General features: G+C 34.0%; 1 protein-coding gene across 1 annotated transcript; it reads left to right on the top strand.

Annotated features, from left to right (window-relative positions):
* The first annotated feature begins 3,590 nt into the window (after positions 1-3,590).
* Positions 3,591-25,248, top strand: LOC133191236 (polyadenylate-binding protein 4-like). The gene is made up of 11 exons (XM_061326991.1): positions 3,591-4,068; positions 4,414-4,607; positions 4,786-4,901; positions 5,781-5,940; positions 10,533-10,610; positions 10,798-11,031; positions 19,283-19,486; positions 19,680-19,851; positions 21,637-21,911; positions 22,039-22,263; positions 24,398-25,248. Exons 1-11 carry the CDS (start codon positions 3,861-3,863, stop codon positions 24,470-24,472), a joined length of 1,941 nt encoding a protein of 646 aa, XP_061182975.1. The 5' UTR covers positions 3,591-3,860; the 3' UTR covers positions 24,473-25,248.
* The last annotated feature ends 1,813 nt before the right edge of the window (positions 25,249-27,061 follow it).

Genomic DNA, 27,061 nt, shown 5'->3' with positions numbered 1-27,061 from the left:
ACTGATTCGTTGTAATTTGAACTTTCCTTAATTAAGCTGTGACAGGGTTAATCTCAAGTGATATTAACCTGTTAGAGACGCATGCTGCATCACTTCATTTTAGAACATGGAATTGAACTTGGAAAATTGATTCAAGAATTGAAAAGCGGTTTAATTTTATATAGTTTTATTCATACTTGAAGTATACTTACATGTACTTTGAAAAAAAAAGAGAGTGGAACATCATCTTGTTATGTCTCATAAAATTTAGGGAGTTTAACTGCATGTATGTACCTCTTAATATGTGCGAAATTTTCGATTGATTGTAGCACTATTGCATTCGCGTGGATCTAGAGGGAGGTCCGGAGCTCGAGCCCCCCCCCCCCCCCCCCGGGGATTATTTCTATGGAATGTCAGAACAAAATTATCTTCCCCCTGTAAATCCGTAACGGAGCATGATACGCGGTAACACCTGTAATATTTATGGATTATATTCACAAGCAGTTGCACTTCATTTGGTTTCATTTGGGCGGAAAAGATAATTTTTGAAAATTTTTGATATAAGGTGGGGTGGGGATGTTTGCTTGGAACGCCTCATTTGCTTTTTTCTGACACAAAAAAGCATCATTTGCTTTTTTTCTGACACAAAAAGGCAGAGATGCAAATGAAAGTGCAAAAAACTATTTTACTTTTTTTTTTTTTTTTTTTTTTTTTTGACTGGGTAATATGAAAAAATGAATTGACATATTATTTTCAAGTATTACTTGAAAAAGACGTTAATGGTAATCTAACAATCAAGCTTTATGATAAACGTGATGACTTTAACTTTTCAATCGTCAACTTCCCTCAGTTACTTATGCAGCAATATACTTTCATCACCTACATGTATACGGGGTTTATATCTCTCAGTTGATTCGATACGCAATTTCTAAAACGAGGTAAATTATTGACAAACAAGTTGATGAAACAAGAATATCAGCAGTCTTGTTTAAAGTCATCATTTCGTAAGTTCTATGGTCGATACAATGACCTTGTCAGCAAATACAGTCTATCATGGAGTCAAATGCTGATTGACGTGTTTCATACAAATTGTTAGGCCATTATTTACACACTGAATTGTCGACGGATTTTTCCGTTGTTTCCCGATCATGACAAGGAGTACACGGCGGGTGTAACCGGTCGGCAGGGGATGCTCACTCCTCCATGGCACCTGATCCCACCTCTGATGTTTTGGAGGTCCGTACGTGTTTGCTCTGCTCCTATTTTGTATTGCTTAATGGACTTTTGAACTTGAATACTGTTCGTTATCTCCATATATTTCATTTAAAGTAATTTAAAGTATATACTGAAGCAAATAATAAATGACTTTGGACCCTCCTAGAAAACGTGGACCCCACCATCACCACAACGAAATAAGTCTTTTTCACGGTTTTTTTTGTGTGTGTTTGTTTGTTTGTTGTTTTTTTTTTTTTGTTTTTGTTTCGTTTCGTTTTGTTTTTTTGCTTGTCAGAAAATTTCTGGGTTGGAAATTTTTTTGACTGGGGTGGACCCCCCCCGGCAAAAATTCCTGGATCCGCGCCTGATTCGTTAACTAAATATGACACAAAAATAGCTGTTTAATATTGTGCTTGTGTTTGTTTTTAGTCTCTTGTTTGATCTGTTAGTGTATCGTCAACTTAAAAATTATAATACACTTCAGTTTTAATTAAAACATTGGATATAGTGCTAAACATCTATAATATACAAATACAAATATTTTATTGGCACAAACACAATTACAGTAATTGGTAAAGGCCCATACAGAACACATTAATAAGTATAATAATACAGTAGAACACAACTAGAATACAAACAATTGGTGTAGCAAATAATGTAGTGTACTCATCAGATACTAGGTGATTCATAACAATGTAGTTACTCATTTATAGCTAGAACATTTTTTCTAATATCAGATATTTGACATAAAAATGAAGATAATATTTTAAGAACCCTTTTACACCTGGTTTTCATCAATGATTTTAACAAATTGTCATTATTATGGATTGTTTGGTTGAAATTAGGGAAAGTAGATAATTTTGTTTTGAATATTTTTCTCTGTGGTTCATATTTCGGACAGAGCAAAATGAAATGTTTTTCATCCTCAATATCAAGGTTTTGACAAACTTTACACAACCTATCATTTTTATTAATTTCAACATATCTACCTTTTTCAATTTCTAAATTATGTGCACTTAACCTAATTTTTGCTAAAAATGATCTATCATGCAGTGACTCTAGTTTATCAACATAATGTGCACGTTTATTATTAAAACAGAAGTTTCGATAGAATGATAGTTTTGAGGAGTTCATAATACTTGCATTTTGTTCTTGTAATATTTGATCATGAATACGTTGCTTAACAATGCTAAGCACTGGTTTCAATGACATATTAAAATTTGTTAAATAAGAAAACCCTAAGTTATTAAGACAATTAAGTCCTTAAACACATAGACCATGTGTTATTTTCTTTAGTTTTGATAAAAATATCATGTGCCAATGTATGTTCAAATGAAATTAAATGATCAAGGTATTTGATAGCAAACATAATAATTTTTTATCTGACTGGGAGTCTTCCGAGTTCAGAATAGCAAACATTATTTGAAGTTTTGCAATGAACTCCTAAAATTTCTTTCAAAAATTTAATATGAAACTTTTCATAAGATGCCGAGCCTGAATTTTTTATGACCGACTCAATACCCCAAACTTCGCTTCCGTATAGCAAAATGGGAATTACCATGGTATCAAACAATTTTTCAAGTAATCGACAGGAATTATGTATTCCAAGGGTTTTCTTTATCTTGAATAAAGCTTTTCTGGCTTTATATCTACCAACTGAGCTGCAGCAAGGTTAAATTTGCCATTACATTTAAGATTTATACCAAGATAGCAATATTTGTCAACAGTTTCAATACAGATACCATTTATAGTAAAATGGTTTTAAAAAGTTTTACCATTAGAATTAAATACTATAATTTTTGATTTGGACGTGTTAATCTGTAGCTTCCAATTAACACAATAATTTTCAAGAATATTCAGGCTACATTGTAGACCATCAGGACTAATTGACAACAAAACTAAGTCATCTGCATATAATAAGCAGTGTATTTTTGTATCTTTTACTAATATAAGAGGGCAAATTTTAAAACCGTATAAAAAAATACACAACTGTATGTTATGCATGGACAGTTAATTTAAAAAAATCTTTTTGGCAGTCATTATTTTTTAATTCACCCTTATGCAGTATATTTTGAATTTTTTTCTTTGTTTTTCTCGTCTCAATTTCCGGGGCCACGGGCAACGGAAATCGAAATCGCCACGTATATTTACCATATGTTAAATTTCCCGGTGTGTTGTAAAAGAACGTTTACGTCACGGCGGAGTGATTTAAACTTTATCAAATTTTGAAAACAGACAATGAAATATTTTCATCTTCATCTGATTAGAATATCTATATTTTATCAAAAACTCTATAATTGTACAATGTTGAAGGTAAATTATAGCATAAAGAAACATGTATTTTAGAACTATTTTTATGCGTAATAATTTCCTCTCTTCTTTTGATATATAGAGCACTACTCTCGTCACTTCCTTTGAGTCCCTCTTCTCTCCACGCGAGGTCATAAGATAGTGTTGTGTGTTACATTTTAAATCACACACCACGGAAAAAAGTGGACAAAAAAACTAAAAAACTTTTCAAAAAAGTACAAAAAAATACGAAAAACTTCTAAAATACCAAAAAAAGATTTGAAACGGTAAGTTTTTAAATCAGCTTTTCACCACCAAGTCTCCAACGACATAACGCAATCCTCGAGCGCCATATTGTTTGAAGAAAAGGAAGAAACATGTCTACAACAAATATGAACCCAGCTGGTCCCAGCTACCCAATGGCTTCCTTGTATGTTGGGGACCTTCACCCAGACGTCACTGAAGCTATGTTGTTTGAAAAGTTCTCTACGGCTGGTCCCGTCCTTAGCATTCGTGTTTGCAGAGACATGATCACAAGGCGATCCCTGGGGTATGCTTACGTCAACTTTCAACAACCTGCTGATGGTAAGTCATTGCAGTAATAAAAGTTATCAACATTCAATTCTGCGATATGTAAACAATAGATAAAAACACCAATTGGTAGGGAAATTAATGCACTAGAGTATTTTAGAAAGAACTTTCTTTCGTATCTTGCCAAGATTCTTGTTTATGACCATTAACAGCATTGACATTTGTCAAAAAAAGGTACATAGTGACAACATTTAGTCTTGAGTAAGTAATTGATTGGAAGGTTGTAAATGTATAAGATGCCACAGAAAGACTGCAAGTCATTTCAATATATATCCTAGTCTCTGTGAACAAAACCTTGGATATATGTTTTATGGTATAAGTGGTATGCTTTTATTGCAGCTGAGAGAGCTTTAGATACCATGAACTTCGACACCATCAAGGGACGGCCCATCAGGATCATGTGGTCCCAGCGTGATCCATCCCTTAGAAAGTCTGGTGTTGGCAATGTCTTCATCAAGAATCTGGACAGGAGTATCGATAACAAAGCTCTCTATGATACATTTTCTGCATTTGGCAATATTCTGTCTTGTAAGGTATATAAGATTATGCAAAGAAATTGAGTGGCTTCTTTTTTATTTCAAATTTTAGCAGAAAAAATTGTGATGATGACTTAAAGCCATGATTCTTTCTTGAATTTCATGATAGTATATTTTGTAGTGATTGTTATAATGTAAGATGTATTTTTTTTTCAAATTAATTGTTTCTTTTAAGATTGTGTGTGATGAACATGGGTCCAGAGGGTATGGCTTTGTACACTTTGAGACTGAAGAAGCTGCTAGGAGTGCCATTGAGAAGGTGAATGGCATGTTGCTGAATGGAAAGAAGGTGTAAGTACTGCTGGAAAGGAATTCATAATATATATTTGTTTATGATAAAAGAAATGTAATGGGTGAGTAATGCGAATAAAATTTAAGCAGTTACTCTGATAAAATATTTTGAAAAGGAGTTCTTTTGCATCAGTCATTTGTAAATAAATCCTGAATGTGACTATCTTTTTTATCAATTTATGGAGTAGTTCAAGATTCATAATGAAATGATGAAATCTGAGCATTGGGCTATGAAAGTCTATGATTCCATTGCTTAATCTGATCAGCTTTGTGATAATAAAGAGCAGGCTTAACTTTTACAGGTTTAAACAATCTTTACCAAAACGAATTTGCTCCTTTGGTCTGTAGGATCTGCCAACCAATGAAAACTACGCCCTTGGAAAATATGAGGCTCCCTCAATTTTCTGTTCATTCAAATATCGGAAAAAAAGTGTTCCTTATAAATATCAATAGGCCTTATTATTAATCTGATATTCAACTTCTTGAAATGTTTTCTATTGTTTATCAAAATCAATGTGAATATAAAAAAAGTGACTCAAGTAGTGCAATCTAAAGTATATCTTCAATTTATAGTGCTGTTTTATGAAAAGAATTAGATGTGCAGGAGACTTGTAGTGACACATTTTATCAAAGTTGTCTTTTCTTTTTGTATTAAATATTTTAAATGCAAGCATAAATATATTTTTGTATCTGAAAAACCTTGTATAACATTTATTTTTTAGTTGAGTAATTGAAAATATGTATGGCATATCTTTGAGTTAATGGCCATTTAAAGATGTTTAATTTATCATACCTTTTCATTTGTCAGAATAGGATTTGACGTTTGTGATTTTAGTCGCCATTAAACCTCTTATTCACATCTCTTGATGTATATAACAGGTTTGTAGGCCGATTCATGAGCAGGCGGGAAAGGCTTGAAGTGCTTGGAGACAAGATGCGGAAATTCAACAATGTCTATGTGAAAAACTTCAGTGAAGAAATCGATGATGAAAAACTGAGGGAAATGTTCGAACCTTATGGCAAGATTATCAGTGCCAAAGTAAGTTAACTGAAAACTAGAGGTACTGTGAGCACTGAGCTCACAAAATAATACTCCCACTCCCATAAGAGTACAATAGCAAAGTCCATTTTTTTGCCATGGGAAAGCCCAAATAATTGTCTGATCAATATGTAAAATAGGAAGTGCACAATGGCACTATGTTATAAAGATTCTGGGAAAATCTTATTTAAAATTTTTTCAATGAATTTGCTGTTTGATTCCTTTGTAAAATGGTCTGCAGAAATGTGGCTGAAATACAGCTAAATCAGCATAAAGGAATAAACAAGCAATTTTTGTAAAATGGTAGAGTTCTCTTAAGATGTTTTCCAGTTCTGTCTTGGCTGAGTTGCCCTACAAGGGATAATCTGTCAGTAAGCCATTTTTAGGTCACCTGAGTCACTCAGGTGACCTATTGCTATCCATTTTCGTCCGTCGGCGTGCGTCGTCCGTCGTGCGTTAACTTTTGAACATTTTTAACTTCTTCTCCAGAACTGCTTAACCAATTTCAACCTTATTTGGTATATAGCATCTATGGGTGAAGGGGAACAAAAATTGTGAATTTCATGGTCCCTGCCCCCCTGGGGCCTGAGGGGTGGGGCTAAAACCACCAAAATTAATGCAATCTTTAAAAATCTTCTTCTTTACTCCTGGACATCAAGCAGTCAAACTGTTGGCATGATTGTAATAAGCATTGAACCCTCTACCAAAATTGTGAAAATCATGACCCCCGGGGGAAGGGCGGGGCCACAATAGGGAATCCAAGTTTTACATTGAAATATATAGAAAAAATCTTTAAAAATCTTCTTCTCAAGAACCACCTGGCCAGAAAAGCTGAAACTTATGTGGAAGCATGCTGGGGTAGTGTAGATTCTAAATTGTTAAAATCATGATGCCCGGGGGAAGGGCGGGGCCACAATAGGGAATCCAAGTTTTACATTGAAATACGTAGAAAAAATCTTTAAAAATCTTCTTCTCAAGAACCACCTGGCCAGAAAAGCTGAAACTTATGTGGAAGCATCCTGGGGTAATGTAGATTCTAAATTGTTAAAATTATGACCCCCGGGGGAAGGGTGGGGCCACAGTAGGGAATCCAAGTTTTACATTGAAATACATAGAAAAAATCTTTAAAAATCTTCTGCTTAAGAACCACCTGGCCAGAAAAGCTGAAACTTTTGTGGAAGCATGCTGGGGTAGTGTAGATTCTAAATTGTTAAAATCATGTCCCCTAGGGGAAGGGCGGGGCCATAATAGGGAATCCAAGTTTTACATTGAAATATATAGAAAAAATCTTTAATAATCTTCTTCTCAAGAACCATTGGGCCAGAAAAGCTTAAACTTATGTGGAAGCATCCTTGGGTAGTGTAGATTCTAAATTGTTAAAATCATGACCCCCGGGGGAAGGGCAGGGCCACAATAGGGAATCCAATTTTTATATTGAAATATATAGAAAAAAAATCTTCTCAAGAACCACTTGGTCAGGAAAGCTTAGACTTTTGTAGAAGCATCCTGAGGCAGCGTAAATTCTAAACTATTCAAATCTTGACCCCTGGGGGTAGGGCGGGGCCACAATAGGGAATCCAAGTTTTACATTGAAATGTAAAGGAAAAATCTTTAAAAATTTTCTCCTCAAGAACCTCTTGGCCAGTAAAGCTAAAACTTATATGGAAACATCCTGGGGTAGTGTAGATTTTAAATTGTTAGAATCATGACCCCCATGGGTAGGGCGGGGCCACAATAGGTATTACAAAAAGATCATCTGGTGAAGAGCAGCAGGGCCAAAGTTATTCAGGTGAGTGTTGTGGCCCATGGGCCTCTTGTTTGATTGGGGAATTCTTATAATCCTAATTATTATCTTAAAAAAAAATAAAGTGTCCTTGAATATTTAGTTGATAGATGGTGTATATAATTAAAACAAGATGTGTAAAACTACGGCTACACCTTATGTTAACACTTACCAGATTGTAAGGAAGTAAAACTAGGTTTGAAAATATTTTGTGTGCAATTCTATGATGATTTGATGAGAACTGAGCATTGGGCTATGAAAATATTATGATTCCATTGCTTTTTCTGATCATCCAGAAGTTCCTCTCCATATATTGAGTATTTTTTGTTTTATCATCTAGAAGTTCCTTTCCATATACAGTGGCTTCCATTTTATCGGATAGCGGTTTAACGAATATTTCGGCTATTTCAATATAATATCAGAGCACAAAACCATTTCTTATATATTTATTAATAATTTCACCTGATATTCTGATGAGAAAATATTGGAATTTCGTTTTATCCGATACAAAAATTTGGACTATCATAGTGTTTGTTGATAATCAGCACCTTGTTCACACCTCCAACTTCGTATGTGAAGCCTTTGTTTACACAGTTTGACACCAATTACCTTGACTGGCTTGAGTACGACAATGAGGGGATTAGTTACGGCTGGACGCACACAGGCACCTTACCTGTGTCAATAGTGGGCATAGTAAATAGATATGTTTTGATTACCGTTGTGGTGATCAGCTTGGGTTCAATGATGCACTTGTTAATTATGACAATTATTTGCAATTTTTTCGGCGTGAAATTTTAATTATTGAACTGATTAGCTTGTGTATGACAGTTTGCTTGGATAATGAAATAAGCCTATTCAATCGTTTAACTTGGTCAATTGGCTTAATATTTATTCACTTTTCAGTGCAAAATTTATGGTAAAAATCATAAATGGACTGTTCTATAAAAATACGTCTCAAAATTCATACCATCTTTCTCCACATGGCTCTCAAAATCTCTCTTCAGCAGACAAGAACGAGACTGGTAAACTCACACACAGTATAAAATATGTAACCGTATTAAAGAAACAAATAAAAACGAAACAATTACATATATTTAATATTTTTGTTTATTTTTAATTTACAATCTATCCAGGGAAAAATAGTTTACGGTTATTAGTCAAGCATTTAGTCTACTTCCGTTTCCGAAATGGCGACCATCGAAGAAGGAATGTAAACATGTGCTGAAGAAAGATGGCAATAACTATCAAAGAATATATTCTATACGTCAATTTATTTGAAAAAAAAATTCATATTAAATTCATAAGTAAGTGAAATAAATCATTTTTAGTAAAGTCATTAAGTAAACATGTCAAAAGAAAACGAAAGTGCAAGCTTGAAATTTGCTACGATGTATTATCAATACATGTAGCTCTATACATCTATCTTTGGACTCGGTATGGAGCAATCGGCTATTCTAATTTTCGGCTATTCGGATAAAACTAGGCTGACAACATGACTATTCGGTAAAACGGGAACCACTGTATTGAGTATTTTTTGTTTGATCATCTAGAAGTTCCTCTCCATATATTGAGCATTCTTTATTCGATAATCTAGAAGTTCCTCTCCATATATTAAGTATTTTTATTTGATCATCTAGAAGTTCCTTCCCATATATTGAGTATTTTTTGTTTGATCATCTAGAAGTTCCTCTCCATATATTGAGCATTCTTTGTTTGATCATCTATAGGGCTTTGTCAATATATCGACTATTCAATACGTATTGATATTCTGGAATGTATCATATTGAAAAAATAACTTCCAATACGTATCGGACAGGCAGTTTTTCTTATAATTCTGTAAAAAATTTGGGAATTTCAGTTACCAAAGATTATTTTGAACTGTTTTGAATTAAAACTGGTCAGTAATGAAATAAACATTGAGGAGAGAGCACATCTTAAATAACTATTACAAAATACATAGACAACTATATTTTAACATGTTATGTTAGACTCACCCAGTTTTTATCAAATTTATGCATTAAATGTCATTAATAAGACATTTTTGAAAGACTTAATAAATAATCCAATATATGGCATATCGCTTTATAAAATATCGTATCGTATCGAAATATTTTGCTCAATACACAGCCCTAATCATCTAGAAGTTCCTCTCCATATATTGAGTATTTTTTGTTTGATCATCGAGCAGTTCCTCTCCATATATTAAGCATTCTTTGATCATCTAGAAGTTCCTCTCCATATATTGAATATTCTTTGTAATGTAGGAATCTGTGTCATGAATGTGAAAAAATAGTGAAGTAATAAAAATGACTAGGAAGTAAATGGGAGGTTACTTAATATAATGTAAAAGCCATTCATCTGTAAAACCTTTATTAGGCTGCCATTTTGATAAATGTTTGGATAGAATCTGAATTGTTTCTGAAAACTGCATTGTACACTGAATTAAAGATTAGTTTTCAGTTCAGATTGTGATATAAGAAAATTAATATAACTACACAAAAATGCAAATGTTAGATTGCAGTTGATAAAAGTATATTGGTATATGCTGAAAAGGTATAAATAGTATAGATTTGTCATTATTTATTTTTGGTAGTATTAATGGATATTATAGAGATTAGATATATAAGTCATAAAAGATTAAAGCAGCTTTGTCATTTGATATGACACAGCCTTTTTTAACTGCAGGACTCGTTTAGACAATATTCTATTTAGAACCCAAGATGCATGATTTCAATTTATTTATTTATTTATTTTTTTTTGATAATTGTGGTCATGGACTTGTATTAAAGCATGCCAATTATATTTGCAGGTTATGACAGATGATTCTTCAGGAAAAGGTAGAGGATTTGGATTTGTTAGCTTTGAAGACCCAGAGGCTGCCGAGAAGGTAAGCATTTGATTGAACATAAAGAACTTCATACAATGTAGAACAGAGTCAAAGGAAATTGGTCATAGTCTTTGCTTTAGTTACCTGGGAAAACGGAATTTGTTGTATTCAAGGAATATTTGCTCTAGGACAAACATATTCAATGACAGTCTGAAAAGGGAAAACAGTAATGTCATGATTATTTTAGGCTGTTGATGCACTGAATGGAAATGAGTTTAGTGGAAAGGTGCTGTATGCGGGACGTGCTCAGAAGAAAATTGAGCGCCAGGCTGAGCTCAAAGAGAAGTTCGAACGCATTAGGATGGAAAGAATCAATAGGTACCAGGGAGTTAACCTGTATGTCAAGAATCTAGATGACAACATTGATGACGAGCGACTGCGAAAAGAATTTGCTCAGTTTGGTACCATTACCAGTGCTAAGGTAAGAGGAGACATTTCATCCAGTGTAGCAAGACATGCTTGTAGAATGTTCATTAAAACCGTGGAACATTGACTGGCAAAATTGGAAATATGCAGCTTACGTCATTTCCATCTGTTATAGTCAAAACATTTAACATTTAATGATAGACAATGAAATGGGTGGGTACAATTCAACACGGATGTCCGAGAAAACATTGGATTGAAATTCTAGTTTGAAATTCATTTTTCCACCTGAGCTACGCTAGAACGAACGGTGTTACTGATTGACCCAGAAGACAAATAATTTGAAATATATATGAATAAGAATTTTCTATCCCATCTTTTTAAAGAAATATAAAGGGACAAATATTTGATTTCTGTTTGGTATGTGTATGTGTGTGCTGGGGGGGCAGTGCCTGGGAAGGTCAAGCAACAGGTGGGGCCAATGGCCCCACTGTTCATAAAATGATGGGGCCATTTTGAAATTTAAGGGGCAGAGAGGAAATATATTGGGCCATTCTAAAATAAATCATAGTATGATGCTATATGATAATGCATATATCTCTGACAAAAAATTTAGGAAAATTAAAAAGAAAAATGCGATAGGCATTGACAAGTCACATGACATTGATTCACTGACTGACTAGTGCAAATAATTTTTCCGTTTCTAAGAACTTCAGTCAATCGTCATCTAGATTCTAACCAACTAGTATTTAGAAAAATTATATTTAAACCAAAAGCACCATATTTTAACGATGCCGATTTAGAGATCACGGGACAGGCCAAAATAAGTGGACGTCGTTGAAAAGGTTTTTCATCGTAAGGTATATAAATTTTCCATGTTTCGTAAAGTTGTGGTCAACCATAGAAAACGACTTGACACTTACGAATCGAACGACATGAAAAAAAAAACTGTTTCTTTGCCAGTGGATGTCAATATGCTGAATGATGGTTCCCATTTTATTATATAATACATCACAGACCCCATCTAACTTCGACGAAGATAGCGCAGACTGCCATGAACTTACAAAGTAATAAAACATGCATACCCGCATTTTGCGGGGCGCGCCGCATGGCGCTGCGCACCATTATTTCATTGCGCCATTTTTCGACAGTTTGCGCATGGCGCGGCCCCTTCCCAGGCCCTGGGTGGGGGGGGGGGAGGGTAGAGGGAGCTGAACGATCTTGGAAATGAATAAATAAGAAAGGTTTCTTTTAGTTTGGACAACCTCTCCCTGTTTTTGTTTATCAGACATTTGTTTGTCAAACATTTTTCAGAGAAGAAAAAAAAACTAAAAAATAAAAGCTCTTGTCATCCTAGAAATTAATTTTTTCTTCTGTGTAGGCATGCTCTGACTCAACAATTTTTGACACCCCCCCCCCCCCTTCTAGAATCAAATGACCTTCCTCTGAAAAAATAATCTCTGCCTTCTATGTCTTTGACGTGTCCTTAAAATTATAGGCTTAAAAACTCATATAGATATAAATTTCAAACAACATATATTTGGGAATTGACTTTACATGTCTTTTGGATCATACATTCACACTTGAGGTTTGAAAACAGCTCAGGTGGATTGAAATTGAATTTCGAATTGCTATTTCAATCCAGTGTTTTCACAGACGTCTGTGTAAAATTGTACCCGCCCATTTCATTGTATATCATCAAGTGTTTGACTGCGACAGATGGAAATGACGTAAGCTGCATATTTCCAATTTTGCCAGTTAATGTTCCGCGGTCTTATGTGATCTGAATTAATAACACCATGATATATATGCCCAAAAAACTGTGAAAAAATCAAGTTCTTTTTTTGAGACCACAACAGGAAATCTTTTCTTTGAGAGATAACTTATGGGCATCATTAGAAATTGAAAAAAAAAATTTTTTTTGTTTCTACTCCATTCCACATTTTTCAAAAATATCTTTTTCTCAGAAACAGCATGCTCAGTGTTCATGAAACCTTCAGATCTAATAGATCATTAAAAAAATCTAGATATATTTTTTCCGTTTTGATGACGTCACTAACGGTTCTGAGATTTCCCCATTTTAGGGATTTCTGGAGGGTTTGTTTTTTAAAAACAGCTCAAGATAGAAATGTGAGATTTTTAGTGATGATAGGGCAATATGTGTAGATGTAACATACAAATGTGAATTTCACCGGAACTGCTGCACGCCAACACTTCCTATGACCAAAAAAAAAAAGAAATATATTGAGAATTTCAAAACTTTTTATGTAGAATGGCCTTCTTTATAATGAACAGTCTACATTCCAGGACTGATCTTACAGCAGGGACTTAGCATCGTTTTTGAAAGGGGGGCCCAGCCAGAGAAAAAAAATTTCAACTTACATGAAAGAACTTGACAAGCAAAAAAATCTCGAAAATCCTATTCCGGGGGTGGGAAGGGGGGGGGTTCCAACTTCTTTCAGTACCAAATTTTATTCATACACTACTACAAAACCCTTATTTGACTATTCTACAACATTAAGTGGGGGGAGCCAACCGGCCTTTCAATTAATATTTCAAATAGTAAAAACTGTCTTTGGGAAAAAGTGCCCCCCCCCCCCCCCCCCCCCTGTACAGGTACCTGTACCTGTGCCTGTACAGGTAGCAAAACTGAAAATTGGATGGAAGACCTACTCCTTGCTTTGCAATGAGCTTTACTCTTAGTTTTCTTTTTTCTTTTTTTGAATTATCTAAAACATTGATAATCATCATTACAAAAGGTTAAAGTGCCTAGAATCGATCTTTTGATATATTGTATAACCCAGTCATTTCTAAGCCCTTTATTATCCGATATAGATAAAGCCTTAAAATCTCAAAAGTAGGTCACTATGACCTTCTTGGTTATCAAACTCTTGAAAACCCAAGATGTTTCAACTGAGAAATTTTGATGATTCTAAGCCTCTTCTTATCTTAAATATTTAGTGAAATTCCAGAAGTAGGTCATTGTTACCTACTTTTTTGATTAACCTAATCCGAGGAACCAAATGAGTCAACTAACAAAGTTTAATGATTCTAAGCTTTTTAGTATCCTAAATAATGAGATGCAACTATAAAGCATGGCCCTTTATAATCCCCTTAATTTAAAGATACTTTGTGACAAGTTTGGTTGAAATTGGCCCCGTGGTTCTGGAGAAGTTGAAAGTGTGAAAAGTTTACAGACGGACAGAGGCTGGACAAGCTTTGATCAGAAAAGCTCACTTGAGCCTTCATCTGAGATGAACTAAGAAAAAATAAGATCGGGTAGGGATGACTGTTACAGGAAGGTTGGAGTAGATCAAAAAAATCAATTTTTATTGTTGGCCTTGATTTCTGGATACATGTGCCTGCCAGATATTTTCAGTTTTATAAGCATATAGAAAATTTTCAGATTTCATTGATTGTATATAGTCATATTTGATCTATTTAAAAAAAAATCTCTGAAAAAATTTGAATTATGAAATGAGGCAGTAATTTATAAACCCAGTAACCGGGGTTAGATTTCATCTTGGACTAGCCCTTCCCTAGGTGGGTGAAATAAAATGCATTTCTCAATAGCTTGCTTGGTATGTAAATGGACCAAGTATATTGAAGATGCTACATTTCTAAGCCATTGTGTTAATGATACATATACGTATTACATAAGTTTATGCCTAGGATAATCAAATTTATGTACGTATGACGTAAGTGTATGCCTAGGATAATCAAATTTATTGAAATTGAGCTTATTTTAATCAAGTGAATTTTAGATGGGTTTTGCATTGCATCTTCTAAAATTTAATAACTTGCTGTCAATGTTGTTTGAAAGATTTTTTTCTTCTAGGTAAGAATATATTAATACCCACTCCATTGGGTAAAATAACATTGGAATAGAACAAATTGGGAATTTTCTATCATATCGATGAATGACATGTATTCTAAAATGGACTACAATTAATATATGTTCTAAGGAAACAGCAACAACTATCAGACTGTTGAACAGTTTATTATAGGTTGTTTGCATGCTTTTTGAAAGTGTCAATAATGTCAAATGCTTGCAATATATGCCACTAGACTGTTTACTACATGATTGCTTTCCATACTATTTCTGATTTAAGGAGTTACAAATTTTGTCACTTTGTACAATGCTCTAAGTGAATGAATAAAGACATAACAGATCTGTTTCTTGGCAGTTTAACTGGGATTTTTAGTCACAAAACTGGGAAAAGTCAGCATTTTTAGCTCACCACAACGAAGTTGGCGGAGCTTATGTAATACCCTCGGCGTCGGCGTCCCAGGTTAAGGTTTTTGGAGCAGTTTTCTTTTCAAGTACTTCTATGGCCTATATTAGTCAGAGATGCATGGAGGATGCTTCTAGTGTGTTTCATTGTACCAGTTAAGGTTTCAGATGCTGCAATTTCAGCTAAAGAATGACCAGGTTAATGTTTTTGGAGCAGGTTAAAGTTTTTGGAGCAGATCTCATTTCCAAGTAACTATAAGGCCTATCTGAACCAAACTTGCATGGATGATGCATCAAGGGACGAACAATCTCAAAACTTGCTTCGGATGCTGGATTTGACTTCCATTTTCTGAATGAGTGTCTAGTTTTAAGTTTTCAGATAAGTCCATTCCCAAGTAACTGCAAGCCCTATCAGACCAAAATTGCATAAATGTTGCATCTAGGGATGCACACTCCTAGATTATTAGTTTAGTGTGGGACTTTGCCTTACTTAAAGACAACATTCGTTGAGGTGAGCTCTGTAATCTGTGATTACCTATGTTTTTTGCATATATATAGGGAATGGTACTGTTAATTGGTTCCAGTTATACAAAGAAAAAAAACAATTTTATGATGTTTATGGCTCTAAATTCGCTCTTGAGTACATCTGGGAGGACAAATAAAGAATTCTGTAGACACGTTTTTTTCTTAGATTTCTTTATGTTTATTTGAAGTTCTGACTCTAAATAGGACAAAAAAATGATTGAATAGATAATCAGGTCAAAAATAAATATTTTATTAATGTTTGAAATATGTGTCACGTAACACATGACAGACATATAACGTAACATGACAGACGTATGATAAAATGTGACATGATTAAATTACATTTCTGATGCTTAGCAATACAAATAATCTGTAAAAAAAAAAAATTAAATTAAACAATTCCTTAAACAGTGCAATTTTGTTTCACTCTTATGTAGAAGAAAAAAGATTTTTAAGCTACTTTTGATGCACAAACTGATGATCGTAACACTGACAGACTCCTTTACTGAGCCAGCCAAATAAACCCAGGGATTTTTTTAGGGTCTCTCCGGGGCTGAAATTCGGCCCCATTCCCAATGCTGAAAAGTGCATGTTTTTCCCAAAATCATACCTAAAAATTCCCAATATGAAAAAAAAGTATTTTAAAAGTTGTAAATTATTAAATAAAACAATGACAAAAATGTTTTCTCTATGTGCGATCTACGAGCCATCCGAGGACTTCCGAGAAGTTATTCGAAATACTATGGATGTTTGCATGCGTACTTTTTAAAGCGGGATCGATGTTTAAAAATTAAAGTTGGGATCATTATCTTAAAAATAACGTTCATCATGTCAGTCTCTCCAGTTTGCCTAGGACGGTAATTTTCAGGCTGGGTTGAATCGCTCTTATTCTTATAAATTGGTCAAACAATACCGATTAACCACTCATTTGGAACAAACCCACTATCAAATGTTATTTTAAAGAACTTCTTACATAAAGGTAAAAAAGACAACGTAATATGTTTTACAGTGTGACCGTTGGGGCGAGCGCAGTTATACCATCAAAAAGCTATAGCAGCTTACACTTGTAACATTGATCCGCCTCTTCAAACGTCAAACCGCACAAGACACAGGCTAGACTGTGACGTCACATGACGTCGGAATTTACGGAGACAGCCGAGTGTCTGGTTGAAAGAGACTAAAGATCTTGTGCAATAATAAATGAAATACGCTGTAGAGTAGATGCAATTATTTTTTGTTTCTTTTAAGCTCTCTGCAAAGAAAGAAAAGTAAACGTATCTCTCTGTAATGAATAATTATCCTTGGTCTTTTGTATGTTTTGTAAGAATTTCGCATGGAACCCTGGTAGCGAAGGAATTCTGGGAATGTTGCACCAGAAAATTTGCCTGACGTATGTACAGATTTCATTCCGAATTTCCTCTGTTCTTACACATTAGTCTATTGAGCTCGCTGCGCTCGCTATAAATATGTTCATTTACAATGTTATCATACCCTGCGGCTTTGCCATTTTTTAGCTTCTGAACTTCAACAGCCGCTATTATTTCATATCACTAAAAAGCTGGTTTAAGCCAGCTTCATACTATAAAAAAATAAGAAAAATGATTAAATATTTGACTTTTGTTTTTTCCTATTTATTTGTATGAAGATATTTTTCCCAATTTCAACCAAATATCGCTATTTTTCCCAATCTTGACGGCCCCGGCCCCTGGAATCAAGGGGTAAAAAAATCTCTGAAACCATAAACTTTCATTATTTTATCAAAAAGATAATGTTGCCGTAAGAAATGGACATTATTCAAATTTTTATTCCTTATAGATTTTAAATTTGAATTTTTAAAAAATAAATCTCTGCTATACGCTTTGTAACATACAAAATTTCCACCATGTCTGTCATGTTACGATATTTCTTGAGCAATACCTGTTTGAAACGAGCCAATAAAATTTATCATTCAAAGTTTATCTTTTATTCTTGGAAATTATAATACACAAGACATTATTATTTATGAAAATACTAATAAAATTTAAAAAAATAAATTATTTCATATAGATCAAACCTATATCGTAACATGTACGGATGCACGTAACCCTGACAGACTCGTTTTAAAAACTGCAAGAAAACAACTTCAAAATTGTATTGTTTGAGTTATAAAGACAAATTTTGCCTTATGATACACTAATATTCTTAAATAAAAATACTTTTTGGTTTAATTCACTGAACGTATAAATCTGAATGCACCCGCTTGATTCACGTAACATGAACAGACATTCGTTTTGTCCGTCACCGTTATGATAGTATTCAGGCAGTGTCTGTCAATCGGTACATTATGTAAGAAATGTCAAATTTTAAGTGTTTATGTAGTGATGAAGAGCGTGCAAGTTCAAATTTTTTTTTTTTTAAATCCAAAATACATCTACTAGCTGACAATATTTGATGATATGTGTTTAAAATCTAGGATAAAGACAACTTATATTTTCATGAATGTAACGTACTTTGTGTAACATAACACTTGACAGACAAACGTCCGTGGCTTCTCGGACTCTCTCTGTAGCTCTTCTTAGCGAAATGTTAACAGATTTGCATAGAACACTGGAGAAAATTTAAATATTCATAACCTTTAAGTCAAATGTATAAGAAGAAGCATCTTTGAGCTCCATTCTTAAAATAGAACGTAACGCCCACTTGCCATGACAGACACAGGAAGCATCCCACAGATTTTTTAATTTCTAAGGACATGTGCTTTTCTGTTGAATCTGCGATCAGTTAATTGATAAACAGGTAAATTTTCTATCAGTAGACAAGAAAGATAAAATAGTTTGCATAAACAATGGCCCATTTTATAACAATGTACCCGGTGTATTGAGTCTGACAGACGTTACGTTCAAAATATGAGAAGAAATGAATTCCAATTTTTCTTTTATTTTAGACATAATGTGCATTAAAATACTTTTGTATATTAATTTTATCCTTCCTAAACAGTAGTAAATGAAGATATTCTGTGTACAAGGTATTATCGCCGTATATTTGACTTTTATTTTGACATGGTTGAAAATGTCCCCTTACACATGCGTAATTCTAGTGGAATTATCGAATTCATTTCAAGAAAAAAAAGTAAGTTGATGAAAAAATTTTCTTATTTTATCTTTTTTATATATTTGCAATATACTTTTCGATATAAAACATTTCTTATTTCATTTTTTTAAATGATTTATTTTGTATTCCTCTTGTTAAAATCATAGGTCAAGATGTACTCAAGAGCGAATTTATAGCCTTATATAAGTTGAAAGGCTCCATCTCTCTACTTTTATAAATACTACAGTTCAAATGAGCTATAAACCAATCAAATTTTAAACCCAGTACCCTGGGGTTAGTAAATATTTAGACTGACCCCTCCCTAGCATGGGTGAAATTACTAGCACCTAACCAATTTTGTGTCAAGTCTAAAGAAATGACATGGCATTATATGGGTGCTTACAATTATGAAACTTTTTTCTTATGATGTTCAGTGTTGGATATGGTTATTTATGGAAACTTATCAATGTCATTATTTCAGGTTATGTCAGAGGGAGGTCGATCCAAAGGCTTTGGATTTGTATGCTTCAGTTCTCCAGAAGAAGCTACCAAAGCTGTGACTGAAATGAATGGAAGAATTGTGGTGGCAAAGCCCCTGTATGTTGCTTTAGCTCAGAGGAAGGAGGACCGTAAGGCTCACCTTGCCTCCCAGTACATGCAGCGTATTACGAGTATGCGAATGCAGGTAACATTGAATTATCTTTTATGGAAACCTCAATAATATTTAATGATGTGTAAGCAAGAAAAGCAGCTTTGAATATACATGTTGTGTAATGGATTAGATATTATCCAATGATGATAGAAAAAAAAATGATGGTAGAAATGTCTCTAAGTTAAAGAAAATGTGCAAGATAAAAACATGGAAGTCATTAATTTAGGGACAGCAAATGGGACAGGTGAGCCAGATGTTCCAACCAGGTGGCGCTGGATACTTTGTCCCAACAATGCCTCAAGCCCAGAGATTCTATGCTCCCAACAACATGCCAACCATGAGAACCAATCCAAGATGGCAGACAACTACTGTACGACCAACTGGTCAGCCTGCAAGTGGTAAGGGGATATGTGGTTTTACATCTTGGGTAGTTAAGTATTTAAACATCCACATGTATTGAGTAAACAACCCCCCTATCTGTTTATAGCCGACCTAAGCCAAAGGCTCAAGTGAGCTGTCCTATTAAATGTGTGCAGCTTCTTTCTGTCTGTTGTGTCATCTGTAAACTACTTCTCCAAAACCAAATGGCCAATTTCAAACAAATATTGCAAGAAGCATCCTTGGGTTTTATTCTACTGTAGGAAATGTTCTATTTTAAGGGAATGTAATAAATAGTGAAAATGTTGTGGCATCATAGTAAATCTTCTTAAGAACCACAGAACCAGGAAAACAAAATGTGTGAATGCTTTCATGTATTGTTTAGATTCAAGTTTGTTCAATCAATGCCTCGGACTAGGATTGAAGTAAAAGTTTTATGTAGGATTATTTAGGAAATATCTTTTCAAATCTTGACAACATCTCCAAAATTAGTCATACAGATATATACTGGTGTCGTCATGTTGTGAAGAACCAGGGCCCCATTTTACAAAAGAACTTGCGCTAGACCAATATGTAATTTGCAAATAACCTTTTTTACATTAATTTGAAAATGGTTTTATTCATTTTATAAACAATTCAGAAAGATATATTTATACATGGAGTTTTAACAGAATCATTCATGATGCAAGTTTTTGCAATCAACTGAAGTTTTTGGTCATAGTCGTAAGTTCTTTTGTAAAACGGACCCCAGGTCTGTAAATCTTCTAACTGTCTCAAATATTTTAGAAAACTTTATGTATTCTGCCCATATTTGCCTTGGATTCAATCAATTTGAATGCCCAACAGATATGTATTGTCATTTCTTAATATATTTAGACATAATTTCTATTTATAACTATTTGTATGGAGGGTTTGAATGTGCCATTGTGTATTATCGCCCTTGATTTATCGATTTAATATAATATACATTTATTGACTGGGTTCGAGGGCAACATGTTTTTGTCGGACCCAAGAATTAAACTGTTTGCCTGAGGCCGTTAGGCCAAAGGCAAACAGTTTGGTTTGAGGGGTCGACAAACACATTTTGCCCAAGAACACAGTCAATAAATGTTTTGTTATACCTTTTACTTTTTATTGGGACATAAGATGTAAAATTTGTTTACCCACACTGCTGTTTAAACTTTGCCAATTCCGTAAAGTTCTGTCGAACTCCAACGAATTCAAATAAGATACAGCTAACCCCACCCACACTATGACGTAAGCAGTCCAACATCTCATTGACAAGTCAAACATCTCGATCTGCAGTGCAAACATCGATTTTTTTATGACCGCTCAGTAAAACATTAGAAATGTTACACTTTTTTTTAGTATAGAATTATATAGGAAACAATTTTTAAGGTATAACAATCTATTTTCACATACCTGTTAGTCTTATCCCATATGACAATTCATTAGGGCATTTTTACAGGTATTCTTCCTATTTGAATTTTTATTTTAAAAAAAAGTAGGTTATCTTCATAGACCTCAGTGCAATCTTCATTGGTTAATTACAGCTTAGGTAATAAATTAGTCTTGTGATTTCTCTGAGTTAATCCTTTCCTACTCTAATTTGCTGTAGATCTATAATTACATGCCAAAACATTTTATATGAGGGATATTTAATGATAAAGAGTTGTCCTTTTAGGAATGGAATATCTAAAGTTGAAGTCTGAATACCTTTATCTTCAATTAAAATTCAGATTTAAAATGTTATCAAAGAGGAAACTAAATGGACAGAATTCATAATTTCAAAACATCTGTTGTAGGATTCCAGACCATGCCAGGAGCTCCACAGATGAGGCAGCAGAGACCAACAGGTCAGACCAACGTACGTACTGGAGTAGGTGCTCGTCCTATTACAGGTCAGTCAGGAACACCGAACACCCAGCAGCGCATGCCTGTCAGCCAGCAGGTGCCTGGACGTCCCCAAGGAGGCCAACCCAGTGTGCCTGCAGCTGCAAATCGCCAGGCAGGCTACAAGGGATACAGTGCTGGTCATATGATGAACAAGCATCAAGGACAAAACCCAGGAATGCAGCAGGTGGGTGTCTTGGTCAGAAGATTTGAAATAAAGTTAAAGAGTTTTTAGTGTGATAATTTAAGCTAAGTGGTTGCTTGTTTCACAGATTGGGTTTTTGTATTGAAAATGTAATCAAATTTTGTGATAGGCACCACCACAAGCTGTGATTGTCCAGGGACAGGATCCGCTGACTGCCACCATGTTGGCTACAGCTCCACCACAGGAGCAGAAGCAGATGTTAGGAGAACGCTTATTCCCTCTGATCTCCAGTATGTTCCCAGACATGGCTGGAAAGATCACAGGCATGTTGCTGGAAATCGACAACTCAGAGCTGCTGCACATGCTGGAATCTCAAGAGTCTCTAGAGGCTAAGGTAAACAGACTATTGAGCTTATTTTTCTGAATCAGGAGTCTATAATTATCATGTTTCCAATTAACTGATATGTTAGACAGAACAAAAAACCAGCAATGGTATAGAAATTAAATGTATACATGTATATAAAAGTTGAACACATTTGACAGAAGCTCATAATATACATGTTCCTAATTAATAACTCTTTAATATTCATGTAAAACCCTTTATATGAGTACTGAAGTAATTGTTAAGAAATTTTATTTCCATGCATTAATGACAGATATACATAACCTTTCTTCAACATGTTCAAAAATCATGAAAAAAAGGAATTTAAAACATGTTTTTATTAAGTAAAATGAACAAGTTCAGTGGCATAGATTCTAATTTTTCATTCAAATTTTCAAAATAATATCCTATAAAGTGACGCAAAGTTGTATAGATTTTTAAGATTGACAACAAAAGGGTAGAATTTTAAAGAGACGCTGTGACGGAAAAACGGGAAAATTGACAAAAGTAGAATTTTTGCAAGACAAATGCAAATTGTATTCAATTCTTGAAAGTATTAGGTTTCAGAAAATTGCAGGTTTCAGGACCTAAAAAATATACACTATTTTATGGAGAAAAATATATAAGTAAAAAATTTTTGTTTGCCCCAACACGAAAATATTGCTTCACTTCTACCTCTTTAAAGTACGCATGCACTGAAAAGTTGAAGTAGTTATCATGGTGTCAATTCCATAGGTATAAATGTCGGATGACCAAGTATTTTGATATAATCTTCAAAAAAAGATGATCAGATGATCTTATTCCTCACTTTTGATTGCTCCAGTTCAATATTGTATACAAGTTTCACGCTAAAAATAAAAGACACATAACCTTGACATTGTTGACATTGATGATAACAACCACGCCATAGATACGGCTTTTGTTTTTCTGGCACTTACATTTTGCAGTCTTTTCTTGCTTTTACCCTGCAGTTGAGATCCCAGAACTTCGCCTTATTCATATTTCTTGTAAATCTTTAGCTTTATGATACAATTATTTTAAAAGAAACACATTATATTGACTCACTATGTAACTTTAAATATCATAGAAAGTTAACAATTCCTTAATATTTTTTTTAAATTTGATATAAGGGATATCCCAGTAAGAATTACTTTGTGTATGTGAATCTATTGTAAGGGAGTTTTCTCTATCAGAAGGGTGTATACTGTGGAGTCAATTTTATTGGTTTGTGGGGATGTTAATTCACAAGTATTACACTATGTTGTTAAACCAGAGACATATATAACATTGTTATATGTCTGATTAAACATGCCATTGAAACATCAAACCTTGTTTTGCTAGAATTTCCTTGGCTTTCTATTTAAAATGAGAAATAATGAAAGTCATAGTATTTAATTGAATCATATATCGGAAATACAAACAATCCTTTAAATGATGGGCACAAGTTCTTTTAATCCCACACTACTGAGTACTGAGAAACTCTCTCATACTGAGCTGACTTCTCAGCTATCATGCCATGCCATAACTTTAACACAGCTTTTGGAAAGATAACTCTACAACTTCTGGGATGACTCTTGTAGGTTAGTCAAAGAAAACAAAAGAAGGAAAAATTTGACTATTTCCTAAAGATTTGTGTTTTATTAGACTTCATTATAATTAATTTGGAAGCTTTAAACTGGAAAGCCCCTCCCCCTACCAACAGTAATACATTCAATGGTCTATTACCCTCCAGATTAGAAAATGAACTCCCCACCTATTGAAAAAAAAAAAAATTGGCCTTCCACTCCACTCAGATAAGTTTTACTGGAATAACCCTTAGCATCATTTACAACCAAAAATAGGTCCAAAAATATGCAGACAAACCTCTTTATCTAGAACTTGACGGGACCAAGATTAAAGTTTGAGATATTGGAGGATGTGAGATAACAAAGTTAATAAACATTAAAGAAAAAATTGTAGGGACTGCCAAATAACAACATATCTCTGTTATCCAAGATACTGGGTCAGAGATAAAGATATCAATCAACAAATCCAATTTTTGTTTGTATCATGTCCTAATTATTTGCTTGAACAGCTTGTAAGAAGTCTTTGTAGTAGCATTTATTATGTAAACGTACCATACAATTAAATTCTTTTTATTTTTTAGGTGAAGGAAGCTGTTGCTGTATTGCAAGCCCACCAAGCTAAAGAAACTGCTACAACTGCTAAACCAGTTGAATAAACTTGTGTATTGAAACATCTTCCAGTAACTGGAGATGGTCGTATATAGAAACATGACAATATTATGCATTCAACATCTTAGTACACCAATCTGGTACTTGTATACATCTGGAGTGTTTTTGTAAATAAGGAACATCGCATGAAATTGTTTTTATTGGTGGTTGGTTCAAAATTATCTGTTGCTGTTTTTGGCTTGACTGTTGACAAAATTTCTTGAAATTGTAAATTGATTTTACAAATTGCTCTTTGATAATAATTTTAAGAACAGAAATTATTTACCAGAAAATGAAATGTGATTGTTTGATTATTAACTGCTTCCTTTCAACAAACAAACAAAAAAAAAATCAAAAAAATTGCAAAATATTGTGTAAAACAGCAACTTATAAAAATTGTATAAATGTTATTGGTTTCTGTAACTCTTTCTCGTTTCCTTTAAAATTTTTTTACAACATATATATTGAAAGTTAACAGGATTGTTGATGTTCTGGTTAAAAAACGAGAAGGGGTTAATCTTTCCAGAAAGAAACTAGAATTTTTGTTTTAGTTCATATAATTTTTTAGAACAAGCACAGCATGGAAACGGTTCCACAAAACATTGAGAGTCGGATACTCTATGATGACTTCACAGATTGTGGAACCCAGATTTTGTTGCTGTGTTTGACTTAAGTTTTGAAAACAAGCATGTAAACATCTACAACAACAAGAAACAGAGGAGAGGGTCTTTGGATTCAGTTAATAATCAGCTATCGCCTTTTATAAATAAATTTCCGTTTCAAACCTGTGCGTTTTGTTGTTATTTATTATACTATAATATTTGGTTGATGTTTTATTGTTAATATGCATTTTATATGTGAATATATTTATGAATTTAGTAATATTAAAGGTAGGACTTGTCTAAAACCTTAGGTGTGAGAGAGGACAGAATACTGATCAAGTTCTGGACTGCACATTCTAATATGTGGCGGTTAGACCGTTTCAATTGCTGGAGCCAGAAAGCTCAGTTGTTAGAGCACCTGACTGGAGACTCGGGGGGCTCAGGTTCGAATCCCAGTGTGGTCCATCACATTTTTCTCTTCTGCTGTTACATTTGGTGCCGTGCCATGCCCTGGAAGTGACAGATGGAAAACCTGCAAGGGAAGAGCATGGGTTTGTGTCTTCAGGGTCAAAGACCTTTAAGGAGGGAGGAATGTGGTGGTCGGACGGGTTCGATTGCTGGTGGCCATGTAGCTTGGTAAAGCACCGGGCTGGAGATTCAGGGGGCCCGGGTTTGAATCCCGGTCTGGTCCGTCGCATTTTCTCCTCTCCCGTTACATATAAATGAGATTTTTAAATTCTGAAATTAAAAAGATGCTGGAAAAATACACCTCCCGTTTGCTGGATTATATGTTCTGCATAAATCTTGTTACCCACAATAAGTTAGTTGATGGAAGAAGAAAAAAGTGATCAACAATTAATCGATAATCGTGTAATTCAGTATAAAGGCAATGGTCAATGGGAACACAGCACTGCATATGTTGTATCCAGGTTAACATTGATTGATTCGGTTTAAATATATGGAATCCCAGATCAGCTGGACCCCTCAGCTTTTTAGCTCACTTGAGCCAAAGGCTCAGTCGAGCTTTTTCTGACAAAAGCTGCAATAATATACATGTAATCCTCTAAATTGTTTTTTTTTGGGGGGGGGGGGTGATAACAGGATATCCAAAATGGTGCAGTTGATGGAGAGATTCATTCCGGAAAGATTTTGGTTCAAATCATCCTAAAGTTTTCTTAACCAGAATTCAAGAAATGTAGTTACCGTATGTAAGAATAAATTGATGCCAAAATATGTTGATCTCACAATATGTATATCTGATTTGTAAATATTAATTTTTTTAAAATAAAAATTTTATACTTTTCTTCTTCGGATTAAAAATATGTCATTAAATCCCCAAAAGTATTTGGACTATTGTTGAAATACTTTAAAATGCTTCAGTATTTTTTACAGACGTTTGATGCTTTATACCATTCTTTACTTGTTTATGTATGATTTTTACTACTACGCAAAACGTGTTTAGAGGGGGAAAATTATCCACAGCACTGTTGTGTTAGTTGAATACTGAAAATAATTGCCCGTAATTTTTCTGCTATTTCCATGATAATTCAATAGCCTAAGAAAGAAAATACATTATATTAATCTCAAGTATCAATAAATCTTCATGAAGTTATACAACATTGTTCTATTCTGTTTTTATGTAGTCCTCATTAAGTTGCTTAGCAGTCAAATCGGCAACACGCGCACATCTTTACATAAACTATTTCTTCCTATTTTCCAAATACAAGTATTACACTATTTGCTTAACATTACATCGGCGCTATTCCTGTCCATTGCTAAGAACGTTTAATTAATTATAAGGTTTTTACATTTTTCGCCATATCTTGTACACTGCACGCACAATTTTAAAGCATAATTTTCCTATTTGAGTGGATTCGTTGAAAACACAGCCACCATGTGCCCTACATGTACGTACAGCCGCAAACTGCCTTTCCTTGCGAATTATTTACATCATATTTTTACCCATATTACAAGTATAGAAAAGTATAGAAAGTC

Source organism: Saccostrea echinata, unplaced genomic scaffold (genome assembly GCF_033153115.1).
Source record: "Saccostrea echinata isolate AGI-Se365-2 ecotype Australia unplaced genomic scaffold, CSIRO_AGI_Sech_v1 ptg000023l, whole genome shotgun sequence".
Classification (NCBI taxonomy): Eukaryota; Metazoa; Mollusca; class Bivalvia; order Ostreida; family Ostreidae; genus Saccostrea; species Saccostrea echinata.
Note: the sequence above shows the minus strand (reverse complement) of the source record. Positions and strands in the feature narration are given on the sequence as shown.

Bases quoted from the DNA above. Each gene is read 5' to 3' on its own strand.
- LOC133191236 (XM_061326991.1), top strand. From the start codon at position 3,861: ATGTCTACAACAAATATGAACCCAGCTGGTCCCAGCTACCCAATGGCT. The intron at 4,608-4,785 runs GTATATAAGATT...GTTTCTTTTAAG, and splicing joins GCAATATTCTGTCTTGTAAG to ATTGTGTGTGATGAACATGG. The intron at 22,264-24,397 runs GTAAACAGACTA...TTTATTTTTTAG, and splicing joins AAGAGTCTCTAGAGGCTAAG to GTGAAGGAAGCTGTTGCTGT.